General features: G+C 44.8%; 1 protein-coding gene across 2 annotated transcripts; it reads right to left on the bottom strand.

Moving 5' to 3' along the window:
• Positions 1-6572: 6572 nt before the first annotated feature.
• eif5b (eukaryotic translation initiation factor 5B) lies at positions 6573-19287 on the bottom strand. Of its 2 annotated transcripts, XM_041978738.1 has the most exons (27): positions 19171-19287; positions 18034-18150; positions 17891-17951; positions 17662-17814; positions 17084-17591; positions 15888-16024; positions 15735-15812; positions 15503-15653; positions 15335-15427; positions 15178-15264; positions 15047-15106; positions 14926-14955; positions 13717-14003; positions 13526-13633; positions 11090-11200; positions 10948-11015; positions 10734-10875; positions 10535-10666; positions 10261-10443; positions 10032-10193; positions 9821-9952; positions 9619-9750; positions 9170-9246; positions 8912-9076; positions 8607-8745; positions 8363-8524; positions 6573-7170 (listed from the first exon to the last, which is right to left on the bottom strand). In XM_041978738.1, exons 1-27 carry the CDS (start codon positions 19203-19205, stop codon positions 7063-7065), a joined length of 3618 nt encoding a protein of 1205 aa, XP_041834672.1. In that variant the 5' UTR covers positions 19206-19287; the 3' UTR covers positions 6573-7062. The 2 variants fall into 2 exon arrangements, with proteins under 2 accessions (XP_041834672.1, XP_041834673.1); XM_041978739.1 differs by lacking the exon at positions 14926-14955.
• Positions 19288-19420: the final 133 nt, after the last annotated feature.

The raw sequence follows: 19420 nt of genomic DNA, 5'->3' as shown, positions 1-19420 counted from the left end.
ATTATTATTATTATTATTATTATTTCTTTATAGCTTTTAAACCTTTATTATTTCTTATTTGTTCCTTGCATGTTTTTATATGTACAATACCTTGGTTCCTAAAGGTTGTTGTTAGTGTGCCTTATAAATAAATTGAACTTGAATATGAAACTATATTGCAGCATTTCTGGTGACATTTAGATTTTTTTCCTCGACTTCCGCAATATTTTTATTTGTCTCCTTTATTTGTCTCAACTTCTATCGGATAAAAGTTAATTTTGCGTTTGCGGTTTCCTTGCTCTCCAGAACCTTACATGACAGAGCAAACAGCGCCGCTAAATCCTCATTTAAATACTGCTGTTTGCTCCGCAAATGATAACAGGAGCAGTCTTAATAGATCAGGCGCTAATCGTAGAAACATAACCAGAGCAAAACTGCGCAGCAAATGTTAAATAGCGCAGCAGTTTTGCCCTCGTCATAACTCAGCCCCTAAGTGTATAGTAAGTGTATAGTAATATACACATCCGGCCTGTAAATGAATTATCTTTGATCCGTATAATCATATCTAATCAGAGCTGGTCCGCTGATAGACCTCACGCACCACTATGATAGTACAAGTCCCACAATGCACTGCCAGTGTGTGGGTGCGTTAATCACGGCCTGCTAGCGCGTACCTCGCTCGTTCTCTAGCCGCCTGACGGAGCTCATCTTTGTCAACAATCCCCCAGAAATGGCTAAAGGAAAAGTGGAGTGAAAACAGAGAATATGTTTCAGATGTAAAGCTGTGTGGAGACAGTGGGGCTGGAGTGACAGAATAAAAGGTAAAAAGCACCAGGACAGAAATGAACATCAGGACAGAGTTATTAACCCATTAGGTGCCAGAGTTTTTAAAGTTTTTAAGGGAAACTGTAAGTGAGAAAAAATGTTGAATATTAACCACATTTTATGATGGCAGTAAAATTACTAATCTAAGTTCATGTTGTGGCATCACAGGTTGGCAGCTGTATCAGTCGTAATTTAACGTACGTGCAGCATCCGTCATTAATGATGGCGAGATATGGAGGTAGGATGGAAAAAGTGAGTCGACCGGCTCTATGCATGGATTTGGGGGCATCAAACCAGTGGGAGATGAGGATGCTTTAACTTTTCCAGCTTTAAAAAAAAAATATTTTCACGTATTATTTAGAAGATGGAAACTAGTGGTTCATGGTTCACACTGTCACAAATTTGACCAAAAGTTTTGTTCTTGGACGCGCTAGTTAAAGTAAGCTACATTTACCAGTCTCATGTCAATCAGATCCATGTTACTGTCACGGAAACAAGGAGACGTCTTCTCTAAGTCACTGGTGCTGTGCAGATGTTGGAGACAGAGGTCTGATCATTTAGGGGCCATTAATATAGTGACAGAAGTTATAAACAGGCTGTGAGATAGAAATCAGGGGAACTTTCCTCTCTCAGGATTTATGCTTCAGCTTTGCAGGGGCGGAACTAGAAAAGTTTAAATGGGCGCCAGGCAGGGGCACTGACCAGGAAAAGGGGGCTCAGATGAGATAAAAAAAATTTATGTTCTTGATTTTATGTAATATTGAACTGATTATTACAAATAAAGTGATAATCTAATGTAAAATAAGTGAAGAAAAACCCAAGTAAACTTTGACTTTTTCTGTTGATACAATACAGTAAAAACGGTCAGATTTCAGGCATAGTCGTGAATGGTGATTAATCATGATTAATCGTGATTAATTCATTTGTAAGCTGTGATTAATCTGTTTAAATTTTAGTCACCTGATAACTCTAATATTCATACTTGTAGAAAATTGACCTTCAAAGCAGTTTAGTTTTTTGCATGTCTTCTCTTGTTATTCCAGGACATTTGATTTTTTAAAATGAGGTGATTATTTTTGGCTGTTGTTAAATATTTTCTCTTGAAATTACTCTGAAAAGGAAAGATGCATAAAGAGACATAAGAAATAAATGCAACAGATTTTAGCACTTTTAAAAAATTTATTTAATGATTAATGTTGTTTTATAGGCAATAACTAATAGGCTCTCTTAGTTCCAGGTTCAATATGTGCAATAAGGTCATTTTAAAAAAAGTTTTTAATAAACATGGAACCAGTTCTCAATTTGTTCCATTTTTTTCATTTTGGCCTGCTGTGTATTTGAGTTTGACAGCCCTGCTGTAGTCCCTCTAGTCTAATCATGGTTCTTTTATCTTCAGCGCTCCGTGTGCACGGCCTACGCACAGCTATAGCCTACACATAGCACTCAGCTAAAGCTAAGCAGCTTGGAAAGGTGCTAACGCTAGGCTAACAATGACTATCAAGTCCTATATAAGAAGATAACAGCAATAGAAGCAAATGTTTGCCGCCTTGAACTCAATATTGAAGTAAATGGATTGTGTGGAAATGAAAAAACCTTCCCATGGGTTAAAAAAACAGCAGAGACGAGCAAGCTAACAGATGGCTAAAAGGCACAGATAACACCAGCAAGAAAGAGGTAGCCTCTATAAATTACAATAAATCATCGGGTAATAACCCTCCCTGGATCTGTCTTGGTGCAAAGCCAAAAAGTAAATCATGCCTTCTGGAAAAGAGAGGACAACGTATCACAGGCCGGTGCAGCGAGCTGAAGTCTGATGAGACCGACCGGCCTCCGCTCCCTACAAAACAAAGGACCTCTTCTACCCTCTACATGGTAGGAAACAGGACTGGACCACCGAGACTGGGAAGGTTGACAACAAACCTCCAAAGCACCTGAATGTGAAACTAACAATGATGTCTGAAACTACAGAACAGATTTGTTCCGCTATCAGATGACTCGGGATCTTTATGGGATGACCGTCTATCCCAGGACCGCGAGGTGAGGACTGAAAACCAGTCAGAGGAAAAGGCCACGGGGAAAGCTAAAGGCTGGACCTGAAACTCTGATTATTGGTGATTCAGCTGTAAATGAGGTTCAATGTATGTGTGGAAAGAACAGTCCTCTGCTTTCCTAAGGATCTGATCAATGACCCGCAGGAGAAGATTCTGGAAGTCGTGGCTGATCCAGATGTGAGAACCATGGTTCTACATACAGGGTCACAAGATGTGTCCAAGCAACAATCTGAGGTTGTGAAACAGGACTTTACTGGACTGTTAGACCCAGCGAGCTCTCTGAAAGCAGCTGTTTTCATCAGTGGACCTGAGCCCCCATCAGAAGAGGAAAGATTCAGTAGATTACTGCCACTGAATAACTGGCTTATCGGCATGTGCTGACAACAAACTGCATTTTATTAACAATTATTACATTTTTTGGGAACACAGGCATCTTTTTAAGGTAAGTGGATTAAATTTGAACAAGTCAGAGGGTGAAACTTTTCACTTCCAACCTTTTATTTCCTGCGTCATCCCTCTGCATTCGGTGCCAAGACTGAGATACAGGAGGAGGATAGACCAAACCAAACATGTGGAAACCCAGAAGAAGAGCTGCATTTGCCCCCACTCAGTCTCAAAAAACAGACATCGGCGGAGGCAAGAGGAAGGATCTTTATTTGCCCCCAAGTCCCTCAGCAGCCCCAAAAACCAGGATGGTGGACCCCCACCCCACCAAACCCCCAACATGTCATCATCGTCCTTGTCGTTTCCAAGGTTACTGTGTGTGATGTGGGCAGGGTGAAAGTAGTTTTAAATTCTTGCTGGTACTAGTTTCAAAACCTTCATCTCTTTCTCACTTCATGCATTTTAACAAACTCAAAACTGAAACAAATAAAAATATTTCAGTATTTTACTGTAGGCTCCATGTAGGCCTAAGGAGTAGGGAAAATTAAAAACAACTGACATTATTAAACTATTTATTTTAATTAGAACATTAATAAACATGCAGAGTATAAGTCTCTAAGAACAGCTCATGAAGTCACGAGCAAAACCGTTTTTATTTAAACGTCTGTAGATGAAAACTGGTAGACATTTACATTTTGTTAAAAGGGTTTTAGCCAAACAGAAGAATGTGTGGAATTTCGTTGGTGTAATTTTTTGTTCGTTTGTTCCGGTGCAAGCGGCGTTTCTTGTTGTCTGTTGACCAATTGTGGAAAACGTCCCAGTGCATTAAATCAAACGCACCGGTTCCCATAGCAACCAGTAGATGCACATGCAGAGTAAAATCTCAGGTCGTTAAGCACTTAACTGAAACGCAACTGCTTCCTCTCCTACTGATTTTAATCGGAGCATTCAGCAACGAACGTAAAGACAACGTGTGGTTCACGTTTCCAAGGCTGGACGTAGAGGAGGCCACCAGGCTCTCTGAGGGGGCGACAGGGAGCAGGACAAGAGCCTTGAGGAAGAGATGGAGCAGCCTGGTCAAAGCTCCGTCCAGTAGGGACTAAAACAGCACTGACAGTCCAGAAACAATTCGGAATGAAGGGATTTTTAAACACGAAGGAGCAGATGGATCTATTGTCTGATCCAGACTGCAGTCGTGACCGGTTCTGGCCTTTATAGCAGGCGGCCACTCTCCATCTTCCTGGTACTCCTACCACCGCTGAATCTTTTAGTGGTTCGCAGTACCGGACCGTACCGGCTTACTTTCACCTCTGGATGTGGGCCTGTCTGATCATTACTGTGTTTTCTTTGAGAGTATGATTCCTGTTCACATAAATGTATTAATGGAGGAGATCACAGCACGGTGTACAGCTGAAAACACGAGAAGGATGTTAAACCAGACCTTCTCTTTAACACCTGCCCTGTCAGGGGCTTCAGCCAATGAGCTTGTTGCTAGTTTTAATGCTAACATGCTAAATATTATGGATGCTACTGCTCCTATTGACAGTAGTCTGGAAAGAAAAAGTCTCCATGGAGAAATTCCAGAGAATCGGAAAGTTTAGCGCAGATGGAGAAAAACAAATCTACAGGTTCATTATGACATGTATAAAGAGAAACTTCACTCCATTTTTCATCAGCTAAACGACTTTTTAATACAAAACAACTGCTACGGTGTCTTCCAGTCAGATTTTAGACAGCACCACAGCACTGAGATGCTCTGACCAAAGTCATTAATGACATTTGTTTGAATACAGACGATGGAAAAATGTCAGTCTTAGTCTTCCTACTTAGTCTTAGGACCTCAGTGCTGCATTTGATACAGTCAACCACAATATATTACCCACGACTGGAGAACTGGGTGGGCCTCTATGGTACTGGTTTAAATCTTAGTTAGAGAATAGAAAATACTTTGTGTCAATAGGTAATTTTACATCTGAGCAGACAAGAATTACATGTGGAGTTCCCCAAGGTTCCATCCTGGGCCCCTTCTGTTTAACATTTACATGTTCCCACTGACACAGGTCATAAAAACAACAACATTAGTTACCATAGCTACGCAGATGACACACAGATATATATTACAATGTCACCAGGAGATTGAGGCTCTTGGTAAATGCATTGAGGAGATTAATGACTGGATGTGTCTGAACTTTCTCCAGTTAAACAAAAACTAAACTGAGGTGATTGTCTTTGGAGCAAAAGAGAAACGAATAAAGGTCACCACAGAGCTTCAGTCTATACGCCTAAAAACCACCAACCAGGCCAGAAATCTGGGTGTAGTGATGGACTCAGACCTAAAAAACACCAACCAGGCCAGAAATCTGGGTGTAGTGATGGACTCAGACCTAAAAACCACCAACCAGGCCAGAAATCTGGGTGTAGTGATGGACTCAGACCTAAAAAACACCAACCAGGCCAGAAATCTGGGTGTAGTGATAGACTCAGACCTAAAAAACACCAACCAGGCCAGAAATCTGGGTGTAGTGATGGACTCAGACCTAAAAACCACCAACCAGGCCAGAGTCTGGGTGTAGTGATGGACTCAGACCTAAACTTTGTCACAAAGTCAGCCTACTATCACCTTAAGAACATATCAAGGGTAAAAAAATCTGATGTGTCAGCAGGACCTGGAAAAACTAGTCCAGCTTTCATCTTTAGTCGGCTTGATTATTGTAACAGTGTTTTTACAGGTTCTACCTAAAACATCAGTCAGACACCTGCAGCTGATCCAGAACTCTGCTGCTCCAGTCCTCACTAAGACCAAGAAAGTGGACCACATCAGTCCAGCTCTGAGGTCTTTACACTGGCTGCCTGTTCGTCAGAGGATAGACTTTAAAGTTCTGCTGCTGGTCTATAAAGCTCTGAATGGTTTAGGACCAACATACATCAGAGACCTCTTGACCCAGTATGAACCTGCCAGAACCCTCAGGTCATCTGGATCCAGTTTCTTATCAGTTCCCAGAGTCAGAACCAGACATGGAGAAGCTGCATTCAGCTTCTTTGAAAACTTAAACTTAAGATAAAGAAAAGACTTAAGATAATAGGGCGTTTGCCGTCCTTGTTGAGGAAGGTGAAAATCGGGACAAAAACAGCCCGATGATCTTTGTGTGTATCTAGCTTTAAACGTCCTGGTTTAAATAGTTCAGACTACGGCCTGGTCTTGGTTCCTAAAAAAGCCACAACATTAAAATCTTAACTTTAAACTATTCAACCGGATTAAAGCGTGAACTTTTAAGCTACCCAGAAACACTTTACACTAAAACCTGAACAGAAACTCTCAATCTGCACATTTCATTAGAATCATGGGAATTTATTACATCAGCATTTGCAGCAAAAACAGTTTAAAATCTGCTCCGTCAGTCACCCCTCCCCCACCTTCCAACATGGCTGCCAGATCGCACAGCTAAGAGTCAGCTGTCCACAGTCTGAACTGGGCGTTGTCACTGCTGCTCAGAAAAAAGTTTCCGCCTTCAGGCTTGCCGCCGCTCAGTCGTCCTCGTTGGCGTCACTCTGGAGAGGAAGGGGCGGAGCCTGGGACATGAAGCAGCAGCCACAAACCCGAGCCGGGACCAAGAGAAGAAGATAACGATGCTAAAGAACAGGCACGTTGGAATACTGAATGTGTGTGTGTGTGTGTGTGTGTGTGAAAGAGATGTGTCTACACTATCACTGTTAACAACAGTGGAAAAAACGCTTCGTTTCTCACAGAAAAACTTGTTTTTCTCTTTTTTGTCCCGCCGCTGCCGCTTCATCTGATGGAGGAAGATTTAGTGTTTCAGGTCCTTCAGATGATCTCAAAGGTCTTCTTCAGATCCATGATCAGCTGCCAGTCAGACTTCTGCATCTCGTCTCTGAACCAGTTCTTCAGAGCATCAATGGACGCCCGTGTGATCTGAAACCCAAACACAGCCGTCGTTACTGAACCGAAGACTGTTAGCTAAAACCAGCTAAAAAATCCGTCTGCGCTCGGCCTCGGCGGCGTCATGTGACCGCTGTGACGAGAGCAGACGAATCACATCTGTATTTAAGAAAGATTAGCACCATGTTTTATTACAATTAGTGTAACGTCTTCTTAAGCAGTTAATAATTCAGCCATGAAAACGAAAGGACTCGTTTATTTAATAAGTGACCAATAAATCAGTCTAAACACAAGCAGCCAGACGAGTAACGCAGCGAGATGCTGATACGGTTTCTGATTACAGCCGAGCTGCTCGGTGATGAACCTGTTGAAGGTCCGTGTCATGCAGACCAGAAACACCTACAGAAACGTTAACAGGCTGTAAGCACTCTAAGAGGCCTTTTTTACGAGGGAATGCAAAAGGAAAAAAATTGCCGTGTCCCCTGTGGGCCTCCGTATAGACAAAGAAAGAGGTGGATAAAAAGTTCAATAGAAGAACACAATTTTCCTTTCTTTATTTTAGCCTATCACGTAGCTTAATACCACACTTCCTCCCACCCAATCACAAACGCAGACCCTGGCACTTGCCATCACCAAGCCCCGCCCCTCTCAAACCATAACGGAGAGTACTGCAGAAGAAGTCTCAGCGAGGAGGAGGAGGAGGAATCTGAAAAGAGGTGGAGGTGATGCCAGGCTGAGGCCTCCAGGTAGCCGAGTCCTGCCAGGTGTTTACCTAACAGCTGATCCACCAGGTGTGTGTGCAGCAGCCATGTCTGACGCTCTGCGCTGAACATACACACCGCGTCCTTTTTGATGGAAACTCAGATAGAACCAGGCAGGAAATCAGACGGTACAAACTGGTTTTCCCACCAAAAAGAAGCTTAAAAGTTGGTCATTAACAAACAACATAAAATGTCCAGGACTGCACTTAAAATATGTTTTTTTTACATTTTCTGATTCTGATTTATTTCTATTTCATCCAGCCCTGCTCAGCCTTTAAGGATCCCACCATCTATGATGAACAGGTAGGGCACCTGTACTTCTGCTGAGACAAAGTCAGTAGTTAGAAAGATGCATCCTTTCCCTGTAAATGGAGGGAGGGGCTGGCGCTGGAATCCATCTTTATTAGCTCTGTTTACCTTACGACCACCCTAAGCCCTGCCCCTGTGAGTAGGCGTGTCCATACCTTGCTAACAATGATGTCGGTGGCTTCAAAGTGGCGGCCGTACATCTTGGGCGACTCTCCGGGGATGGGCTCTATCTTGACACAGATCTCTTGGCCTTTCTTGGCCGTGTCGACAGGCTTGTGGTTCATTTCTATACTTGTGACGATGCCGATGTCAACGAACTGAAATGCACACAGAGTCAGGCCGACGTCAAACGTCTCACATTGTTTGAATAAAGAGAATTGCTCCGTGCCGCAGCCTCACCCCTTTGCTGGGAACGCAGAGCGGCGTTCCCTGCTTCAGGACTCCAGCCTCCACAGAGACCCCCATCACAATGGGATCTCTGGAGTTGAAGATGAACTGAGGAAGAACTCGCAGCTTCACCGGGAACACAGCTATATGCCTGCACACACAAAACACCATCAGTCTGCAAGGTACAGCCGTTCAGAAGAAATCACCCGTGTTTGTTGGTTTCTATCGGTTTCATGCTCATAATAAATCTCAGCCAGGTGTGTTGGTGTGAGGATCAAAGAGAGACGGATGGACAAAGAGCTGAAGGAGTTTCCTACTTGAACTCGTCCTGTTTGGCCTTCTTGTAGTCCTCTCTGTACTTGGTGAAAGCATCGAAAAGGTGGTAGATGATTTCAGCCGAGAAAATCCGGACCCCCAGACTGTCGGCCATTTCCTGACTCTCCCGCTCCACCTTCACGTCAAACGCCAGGATCACAGCGTACCTGAAGAGTTATTTAACGGTTTCAGTAGGAGAACAGGAAACACATACACAGCTTTATCCGGAAGTTTCCGCTTTAAAAAGGACCATGACGTACTGAGGGTCGTGCTCCAACATGGTGGACGCCTTCATCACGTCCTTCTTATGAACCGGACCGATGTTGATACCAGCATACTGCAGGAACACACACACACACACACGCAGAGTTACATAGAGAGGAAAACACAAGTAAATAAACAAATAAACACAGCCGTTAACCGGGGGCCTGTTCCGGGAAGCAAGTTACAAACTGAGTTTGGTAACACTGACCTGTTACAGTCAGTACACAGACGGGTACATAAACAGCCAGTAAACAGACAGACGGGTACATAAACAGCCAGTAAACAAATGGTTACATAAACAGCCAGTAAACAAATGGTTACATAAACAGCCAGTAAACAGACAGACGGGTACATAAACAGACAGTAAACAAATGGTTACATAAACAGCCAGTAAACAGACAGACGGGTACATAAACAGCCAGTAAACAGACAGACTGGTACTTACGGGGACTTTGGACGTCCTCAGGAACTCCAGCAGAGCCTCCAGTGATCCCAGTGTGGATGCCTGTACGTAGACCCCCTTCTCCTCCAGTTTGATGGAGCTCAAGGTCTGTTTGAGCTCCCGCACCAGTTCATCCTAAAAACCATCGAGACTTGGTTAACTGGGGCCTGGCGGAGCAAGCAGGGACCTGCTCAGACAGCCTTACCCTGAGGACGGGGACCTCGTCGTCTCTGTGGGCCACCAGCAGGGGGAGCCCTGCCAGCGTCTTCTCCAGGTCTTTGCCCAGGATCTTCACTCCCTGAGACGTGGACACCTCCTTGTGCTTCTCATACTGGTTCTGGACACGAAAACCCATCAGACCGTTAATCACCAACATACCAAAATGAAACATCTGTTTCCTACAACAGGTGCCTCACCTTGACTCGGAGCTCCTTCAGAGGCGGCGGCAGCAGCAAGCCTCTGATCTGCGTGACGATGGGCCCCTCCACCCCTGGGACAATGATGGTCTCTCCTTCCCGCAGGCGGCCATTAATCAGGATGACGTCTATCGTGGTTCCCATGCCGGGCAGAGCTTTCACCTGAGCACAGAGACCATCAGCAGTGTCCACCGGACCGAGGAGGAGGAGTCCACACTCTGACACTCACCTCCATGACCTGAGCACGCAGCTCGTCACAGTGCGCTAACCGGCGCGCTAACATGGTCTGGGTGAGCTCCACCAATAAGGCGATGAGATTCCCCATCCCGTCTCCGCTGTGGGCTGAGGTGGGAACCAACGACACAAAAGTCCGGGGGTCTTTGTTCTCAAAGAACAAGGCGGCATTGAGACCCTGAGGGAGAGCAGAGCGATTTCACAGGTTTGCAAAGGGAAGGAATTAAAAGGAAGCAATATGATTGGCTGGTGAGTGATGATGCAATCACCTGCTGAGCGAACTCCACAATGATGGCCTTGGCTCTCTCGTCAAACTCGTCTTTGGTGTTCTTCTTCTGCTTCTTCAGCGTGGCCACCACGTCAGTGTCTGGACTCTTCTTCCAGTCGTACAGACGGTCGATCTGATAACAACAACATGGTTAGAACCAAACAGAAGAGGATTTCTTCTTCTATAGTGGCGTAGCACACCTTGTTGAGGGCCACAATAAAGGGACACTTCTTTTCCTTCAGCAGGTTGATGGACTCGAGCGTCTGAGGCTCAAGGCCGTGCATGATGTCCACCACCAGGATGGCGATATCACACAAAGAGCTGCCCCTGTTCCTCAGGTTACTATGGAGACAGGAGACAGTCAGGCTACTGAGGACAGACGGCGGATAATCTGTGAGGACAGACGGATGTTACCTGAAGGACTCGTGTCCAGGTGTGTCAATGATCAGCATGCCAGGAATCCTGATGCTTTCCCTGTCAAACTGAACCAACAGTTCAGGTTAATAACCTGACGGTAACACTGGCAGCATTTATCCGTCAGAGTGACACATCGTACATTTTTAACCATCTTTGCCTGCTCCTCAATGGTCTCCTTGGGAACGTTGGTGGCTCCGATCTGCTGAGTGATTCCTCCGGCTTCGCTGTCCTGGACATGGGTGTGTCGGAGCTGCACGCAGCACAAACAGCCGGTAAGTTCAAAATGACTGTCTACTACTGAACAGTCAATAAACAGTCGGTCCACTGAGAGCAACCAGTTAACCAGTCAGTATAGAAGAAATAGTCTCTAAATAGAGAGGCCACATCCATACGGATTAAATAATTTCATTTTTATATGGATGGAAGCTTTTCTAGAAAGGGTGTGTCGACACCAAGGGGCAACCTCCGGCGGTAAAAAGTGAAGCCTATGTGGAAGTGGAAACAAATTGCAGTTCCTCCCTCATCCACTAGGGGCTCCAAAACAGAGTCAATCCCCATAGACTCCCATGTTAAAAAGACCAATTTCACAGCAGAAATAAACATGTTTAAACCTGGTACAAAAAAACACATTTCAGGATTAATAAATCAGGTTTACCTTCACGACAACTGTGAGGGGGGTGAATTTTTTTCTAACTCATCGGTTTGAATGTTATTTAATCTTGAAATTTGGCATAATTAGGGGTGTGTCCTTTAGATTGACAGGTATCCAATATCGACGACGAGAAAGCAGAGTGCAGAAATTCTGTGCTGCCAGAAATACAGCAGAAACAGAGAAAAAGACAGGGAGCATGCTCAGATGAAGCCACCGGCAATAAAACCGCAGAACTGGGACGGATGCATTAGTGGTTTCACACAGACATGGTTCTGGTTCCATTCTAGAGGGTCAGAACCCAAGTGTGTTCTGTTGAACCAGCCCACAATTACACCAGTTTAACCAGAACCCAACTTTGAGGACTTTACTGGAAGTAAACATTGGTCCTGGTAGTAGATGGTTCAGCCGCCAGGCTCCATTATTACCTACAGTTCCCCAAAATAACCAATATGTTCGCTTTGTAAGAGTATAAAGTTGAGTGTGTAGTGGTGAGTGTGTAATAGTGTGTACTAGTGTGTAATCGTGAGCATGTAGTAGTAAGTGTGTAATAGTGTGTGTAGTAGTGAGCGTAATAGTGTGTAATTGTGAGCGTGTAGTAGTGAGTGTGTAATAGTGTGTAGTAGTGAGCGTAATAGTGTGTAATTGTGAGAGTGTAGTAGTGAGTGTGTAATAGTGTGTAGTAGTGAGCGTAATAGTGAGAATGTAATAGTGAGTGTGTATTAGTGAGCATGTAATAGTGTGTGTAGTAGTGAGCGTAATAGTGAGCATGTAATAGTGTGTATAATAGTGAGCGTGTAGTAGTGAGTGTGTTATAGTGCGTGTAGTAGTGAGCGTAATAGTGTGTAATTGTGAGAGTGTAGTAGTGAATGTTTAATAGTGGGTAGTAGTGTGTAATCGTGAGCATGTAGTAGTGAGCATGTAGTAGTCAGCATAATAGTGTGTAATCGTGAGCGTGTAGTAGTGAGTGTGTAATAGTGTGTAGTAGTTTGTAACAGTGAGCATGTAATAGTGAGTGTGTATTAGTGAGCATGTAATAGTGAATGTGTATTAGTGAGCATGTAATAGTGTGTATAATTGTGAGCGTGTAGTAGTGAGTGTGTAATAGTGCGTGTAGTAGTGAGCGTAATAGTGAGTGTGTACTAGTGAGCATGTAATAGTGTGTAGTAGTAAGTGTGTAATAGTGAGCGTGTAGTAGTGAGTGTGCAATAGTGAGTGTGTAGCGGTGAGCGTATAATAGTGAGTGTGTAATAGTGAGTGTGTAGCAGTGAGTGTGTAATATTGAGTGTATAAAAGTGAGTGTGTAGCAGTGAGAGTGTAATAGTGAGTGTGTAGCAGTGAGCGTGAGTGAAAGATCCCGAGGGTCTAGCAGCGAGCGCACTAATCCAAGATAAGACTCACCAGGTGTGATGAATTTGTGTCTGCTCACCCTGCTTGTGCTTTGTGCAGCCAGTTAAACCTGGACCAGCTTAGTTAATCATCCTGGATGAATCAATCCTACTTTGGTGCAATAGACCCATGGTAAACAGACGGTAAACAGCCAGTTAACAGTCATCAGTTAACAGCTGGTAAGCAGCCAGTAAACAGTCAGTCATCAATAAACAGCTGGTAAACAGCCAATAGACAGTCGGCCAACAGTAAACAGATGGTAAACAGCCAGTAAACAGTCAGTCATCAGTAAACAGCTGGTAAGCAGCCAGTAAACAGTCAGTCATCAATAAAACAGCTGGTAAACAGCCAACAGGCAGTCGGCCAACAGTAAACTGACGGTAAACAGCCAGTAAACAGTCCGCCAACGTTAAACAGCTGGTAAACAGCCAGTAAACAATCATCAGCCAGTAAACAGTCGGTCATCAGTAAACAGACGGTAAACAGCCAGTAAAGAGTCGGTCATCAGTAAACAGACGGTAAACAGTAAGCAGCCACCTTATCGAGGATCTTGGTCTTTCCCGTATCGACGTGTCCCAGCACACACACCACCGGCGCTCTCAGCCGGTCCGTGTCGATGTTCTTCAAATTTTCAGCTCTGCGTTTCTATGGAGACACAAACAGCTTGTAAGTCAGAAACGGGCTGAAAGGAGACGAGCTCCCACTCCTCCTCCATTTCTGCACATCACCTCTATCCTCCTCTTGGCTCGGTCATACAGCCGCTCCTCCTTCGTCCTCCCATCATCCTCGTCGCTCTCGCTGCTCTCGTCCTCACTCGCTGCTCTCCTTTTCCCCTGAACTGCTGGAGCCGCCTCTTTCTCCACCTCACCATCATCCTCACTTTCCTCCTCATCTTCATCTTCTTCTTCATCCTCTTCCTCCTCCTCCTCCTCCTCATCTTCATCCTCCTCGCTTGCAGCAGGCTGAGGAGGAGCAGCCTTCTCCTCTTTAACCTCAATGTGGACTTTCTTTAACTCTGACAGAGACAGGGGAGGTGTCTGAATGAGCTTCCACTGTTTGTTTACTTTGTGTCAGATCACACAAACGGATTTAAAATCAAGACTATCAAACCAGAACCCACACCGCTGACCTCATAATGAGGTTGTGACCCGTTAGATCAATGAGGTTATTAATGTGCAAGATGCATTTAAAAAACTTGATGCTGAAAAATAAACTCACTTCGTTGTTATTGTTCAGCAAGCATGTAGTCAAACAACAACACATCATCGAAGAAAGCACGACTAGTTCAGACTAATGGAAGCACATGCCTACTGATTACAAGGCTAAATCCCCAAAAATGAAAGTTAAATGCAAATAAAACAGAATCTCGTGAAGTTGTATTTTATTCCCAGAATAACGTAAAGAACATATCAGATGTTGAAACTGAGACATTTTACCATTAAATTCTTTTTCTGAAATTGTTCCAGTTTTAGATCCAGTTTGTCTCAGATTGGTGAACCTCTGTCCATCTTTCCATCTGAGAGACTCTGCCTCTCTGAAATGCTCCTTTTATACCAGTCATGTTACTGACCTGTTACCAGTTAACCTGATTAGTTGACAAATGCTCCTCCAGGTGTTTCTGCTTTGTACCAGTTACTTTTCCAGCCTTTTGTTGCTCCTGTTCCAACTTTTTTCCATCAGATTCACTATCAGCTCATATTTTCATCTCATGGTGAAATGTCTCAGTTTCACCATCTGACATGTTGTTGATCTTCTACTGGGAGTAAAATATGACCTGATGAGATTTGGAAATCATTGTATTCTGTTTTTATCTACACTTTACACAAAGACCGAAGTTCTTTTTTTGGAATTGGGGTGTAAATAAAACGGAACAGAACTAGTGCGGGTCTACTCAGCTCTACAGACCACAGGCTCTCCGTCTTTAACAGATTCAGTACCTGCTTCTCTTCTGGCCCTTCTGTTCCTCGCTGTTTATTAATAAATAAAAGTAGGAATCATTTATCACATCATGTTGTTTTTCCAGAGGGACTAAATAGACGGCGGCGCCACCATGCTCACCTTTCTCCTCCTCGCTGGCGATGGCCTCCCAGTCGTCTACGGCAGCGTCTGGCTTCGTCTCTACACACAGAACAAACATATTTAACTTGGCTCACACTTCGCCTCCTCACCTCTTCACCTGCCACTCTCACCTGGCTCTGCTGCTGGCATCTCAGCCTCTGTTTCCATGGCAACGGGCTCTGGAGTCTCTGAGGTTGGCGAGGTAACCTCTGATGTTTCTGAGAAGCAGAGAGGAGAGTTAGCTAGCTAAAGGCTGCCATGGCAACGCCGTCCGGAGCAAGCTGGTACCTTCGGGGGTCTGGACGTTGGGCTTCTTCTTCCTCTTGTCTCCGTAAACCGGCTTTTTCTTTGGCACCGAGTCTTTGGATGGCACTTCAACACCTGGACAGACACAAGTCAGACACGCTCAGACTCCCAGACAGACTTCAGGAAACCGCCATTGCCATGTCCACTGACCCTGAGCCTGCAGCATCTTCAGGGTGGCCTCGGCCCGAGCTCGAGCGTCTCTCTGGGCCTTCGTCAGCAGCTTCCCCTCCTTCTTCAGCCGCTCCTTCCTCTCCTTCTCCTTCTGCTTCTTCTTCTCCTTGCGCTCCTGCTCCAGACGCTCCTACAACAGGAAAACAAGGCATCAAGCCTCAAACAGTTTCTAAGCACTACGGATAAAATGAGAGGTGCTTCATTCTTTTACCTGCTCCTGCCTTTGCTTCTCCAACTCCTCCAGTCTCCTCTGCCGCTCCTCTTCCTCTCTTCTAGCCCGCTCCTCCTCCTACAAAGACCCCCACGGTCAGTCAACCTGCAGACTCCAGCATCATCCATAACTACATTTCCCAGAATGCCTCACCTCCTTCATCTTGGCCAGAGCCTCCTGCATGGCCTTCACAGTGGCCTTGCTGGGACCCTTCTTCTTCTCCTTCTCCTCCTTTTCTCCCTTCTTCTTCTTCTTGTCTTTCTTCTTCTTGTCCCCCTCGATGTCCTCTCCTGGAAGACGCAGAAAAAGAAAATATTAAAAATATAGTATTAATAATAATATTAAAAAGAAATATTTCTAGCTGTCATGGAGGCAGCCACGATGAAGGAGCAGCTATGGTTGCTACGGTGATTCTGATGTTACACACACAACTGCACCTGCTTGTTAATGTTGCTACGACAGCAGACATTCTCTGCTAGCAAACGCTCAAAGTCAGAGCTTTCAGTTGACGTAGGGCTCACGCATTCCTCCAACAGACAGACACAACGTCGTATCAAGAAACTTCCTGGACCAGGAGCAGCAAATTTGAACAAACACACAGATGTCATTTTTAGGATTTGTTTTCTGTGTAGTTGTTAAGACTAATTAAAAACACGCCTCAGCTCCTGAGTTGAGGTAAAATATGAGAAAAATATAATGGAGGAGGATGGAGCCAGGAGTGGCATCACTGCCTTCTGACGCGATGTGAGAGGAAACTATAAAGCTAACCGCAACCATGGTTACACTGAATTAACGCCGGGTTCGATACGTTTGATATTAAATTTGTGTATATATGAGAAAACCTGAGGATGTGAAAGAAGTTTGAGAAATTTTCAGAATAATTTTGAGGTTTTAGAGACTTAAGAGTACGAGACTTATAAGTCAGAGTGGGAAGGATCTAGGGGTCATTTCTGAATTTTCATAAAAATTAAAATGCAATTCTGTCAAAACAGTAAAAAATATTAAAATGTCTTTTCATACAGTAAAAGTTTGATCTTTTATGGCCAATTTAAACTCTGAATGAAGTTTCTAAGTTAAAGTGCGCCTGAGTTGTAGAGCTCTGAACTGGGCTGGGTTTTAAACTCGTCAACAAAACCCCATTCAAGTCAATGGGATAAATTTAAGTTTTAGATGTTTTTGTTGCAGTTTTGTAAAAACTTTAAGACTTTTGAACAGAAAAAGTGGCAGCACACTTCTCCCAACCGAGAGACGATTGGTTGGGTTTACTCAAAGCTGCGTGCCGAGAGGCGCTGAGGATGGAGGTGGGAACAGGAAACGATGATAGTAACCATGAACTGTTGATGTCATACCCTCTGCTGCTGGCTCCGCCCCCTCTGGTTCATCCATCACAGCTGCAGGTGGATCCGTCTGAGGGGGCGTGGCCTCTGTTGTCTTCTTCTCTGGTTCTTTTTTAGCCTCCACAACGCTGTCCTTCTCCTTCATCTTCTTAGCCTTCATCCTTTCCTCCTCCTTCTTCTTTCTCTCTCTCTCCTTCTTCTCTGCCTTCTTCTGCGCTGCCGTCTTCATCTTGAAGCCGCCAGCCTCATCCTGCTGCTCCTCCTCCTCATCTTCACTCTCCACCTTCACTGCCTTCCCTTTATTCTTCTTCTTCTTGTCTCTCCTGGAGGCAAACTCCTCATCGACATCTGACTCGTCATCCTTTGGCCCACCTCGCTTTCTCATGTCTTCGTCCTTGTCCCGGTCCTCCTCTTCATCAGACACTGAGGCTTTCTTCTCTTTCTTTCCACCTTTGGTTTTCAGGCGGGAGCGGGAGGTGCTGTCATCGTCAGACTCAGAAGGAGCAGCAGGAGGCGGAGCCTGGAGACAAACAGAGACAGTGAGGACATTTACATCAAACGATGAAGACAAACAGTGGACAGCATCCCACCTTCTTGTCCTGCTCTCCGTTCCTCTCTCCATCAACGTGGCCTTCATCCCCCTCCTCCTCTTCAGGGCTGCCTCCACCCTTCTTCCCCTTCCTGGTCTTCTTCTTCTCTGGTTTGGGAGGCTCTGCCATCTCCACTTCTTCTGTGGAGTCTTTCTACAGAAGAAGAGAGGACGCGGATGTCAGAGAAGACATGGTGACGAGCTGAGACGACCATCTCTTACATACTTACCTTCTTCCCCCCCTGTGTCTCCATAGACAGCTCCTCCAGCTCCTTCAGGATGTCATCCTCACTGCAGGAGGAGCACACACTGTTACACACCGTGCACACACCACAACACAACAAAAGTAGAAGAAGAAGAGACTGTGGCATACTCAAAGTCATCCTTCTTAGCTCCTTTCTTCTTCTTCTTCCCTTTTTGCTCCTTGGAGGCTCCGGCTCCTTCAATCTCGGCCGCCAGAGCATCGATGTCCACGCCATCATCTTTGGCACTAACATATCAGCAACAATCAATCAGTGAGCAGAAAGCGAGTCACATGACCAGATTGCAGCCCAGCCTGTCAGACGCGAGCAAGGCGGCCGGACAATGACCTGGTGAAAAGCTGCTGACTCCTCGTCTCCTTTTGTTTCCATCAGCCGAGGCTGTGCAGCCAGCCGAGGCTGATGGAGCTTAAAGGGCCTGAAGATGACACCAGTTACCATTGAACTGAACCCAAAGGCCAACTTCAACCCAAACAGACCAAAAATAAAGATGTTCACACAACTAGAAATACAAAGAACTGACAAAAAACACACAAAAGATAAAAAGAAAAAAACAAACAAACAAAAAACTCAAAAACAAAGAAAGGTCCCAAAAATGCATTTAAAGGCTGAAATTAGACTAAGTGAGCATGTGTGTCAGGTGTATGTGTGTATGTGTGTCAGGTGTGAGGACACTCCTGGGCTGAGGGGTGAGACAGATATCTACGTTACATCATCCCATCAGATAATTAAACTCTGTCCAGCAGCTAACAGCTAGCTCAGCCTGTTTATTGTTTATACTGGCAGTAAACATCTGGGTAAATAAACCTGAGCTACTGGGGGCTCTTTTTTGAGCTGCCAGCGTCATTAAACACAGCTTCGTGCTCAGAGTCAGAACATCAGCATAACTCACAGCCGGCTATGTGGCTGCTAAAGGGGCTAACTGGAGCTGACACTGGCTAATGTGCGGCCAAAGCTGTGGATGGTAAATACCGTGAGAGATGAGGTTAGCCCAGTTGAGCCCGTGTCAGCCCGTCTGCTCGTTGTGTAATTAATCTTAAGCCATTTTAAGGCTGTTTACAGCATCACCTGCGCTCTCACACGTCCAATGACTCGTGGTTAGCATTTGCTAGTGCACCTAGCCGCTAAGCTAACAAGGTAGGCAACTGAAAACGGGTAGGTTTTGATCGTTTTAATGTGTCCGAAACTTTTCCACGGCTCGGTAATAGCGTGGAAAAGAACTACGTTGTCAAAGGTCGCTTTCTCTCTACCTGTCCTCTCCCGATTTCTTCTGTTTCTTCCCCATCCTGCCACTGCGGTTACTTCGCTCTCTGCTGGCCGACGCACACGACGGCTCACATTGGACAGAGATCGTCTACTGGCGACGCATTCGAAAGACTCTTCACTCCGATTATTAGTTTTTCAGCTGAATAAAGTGTAAAATGCCCGTCAAAGTTTTTTTGTTTTAGTTTGAACTTTGGGACGTTATTTACATTAGCAAAATACCAATTATTTACAATA

The sequence above is a fragment of the Melanotaenia boesemani genome, chromosome 24 (genome assembly GCF_017639745.1).
Source record: "Melanotaenia boesemani isolate fMelBoe1 chromosome 24, fMelBoe1.pri, whole genome shotgun sequence".
Lineage (NCBI taxonomy): Eukaryota > Metazoa > Chordata > Actinopteri > Atheriniformes > Melanotaeniidae > Melanotaenia > Melanotaenia boesemani.
Note: the sequence above shows the minus strand (reverse complement) of the source record. Positions and strands in the feature narration are given on the sequence as shown.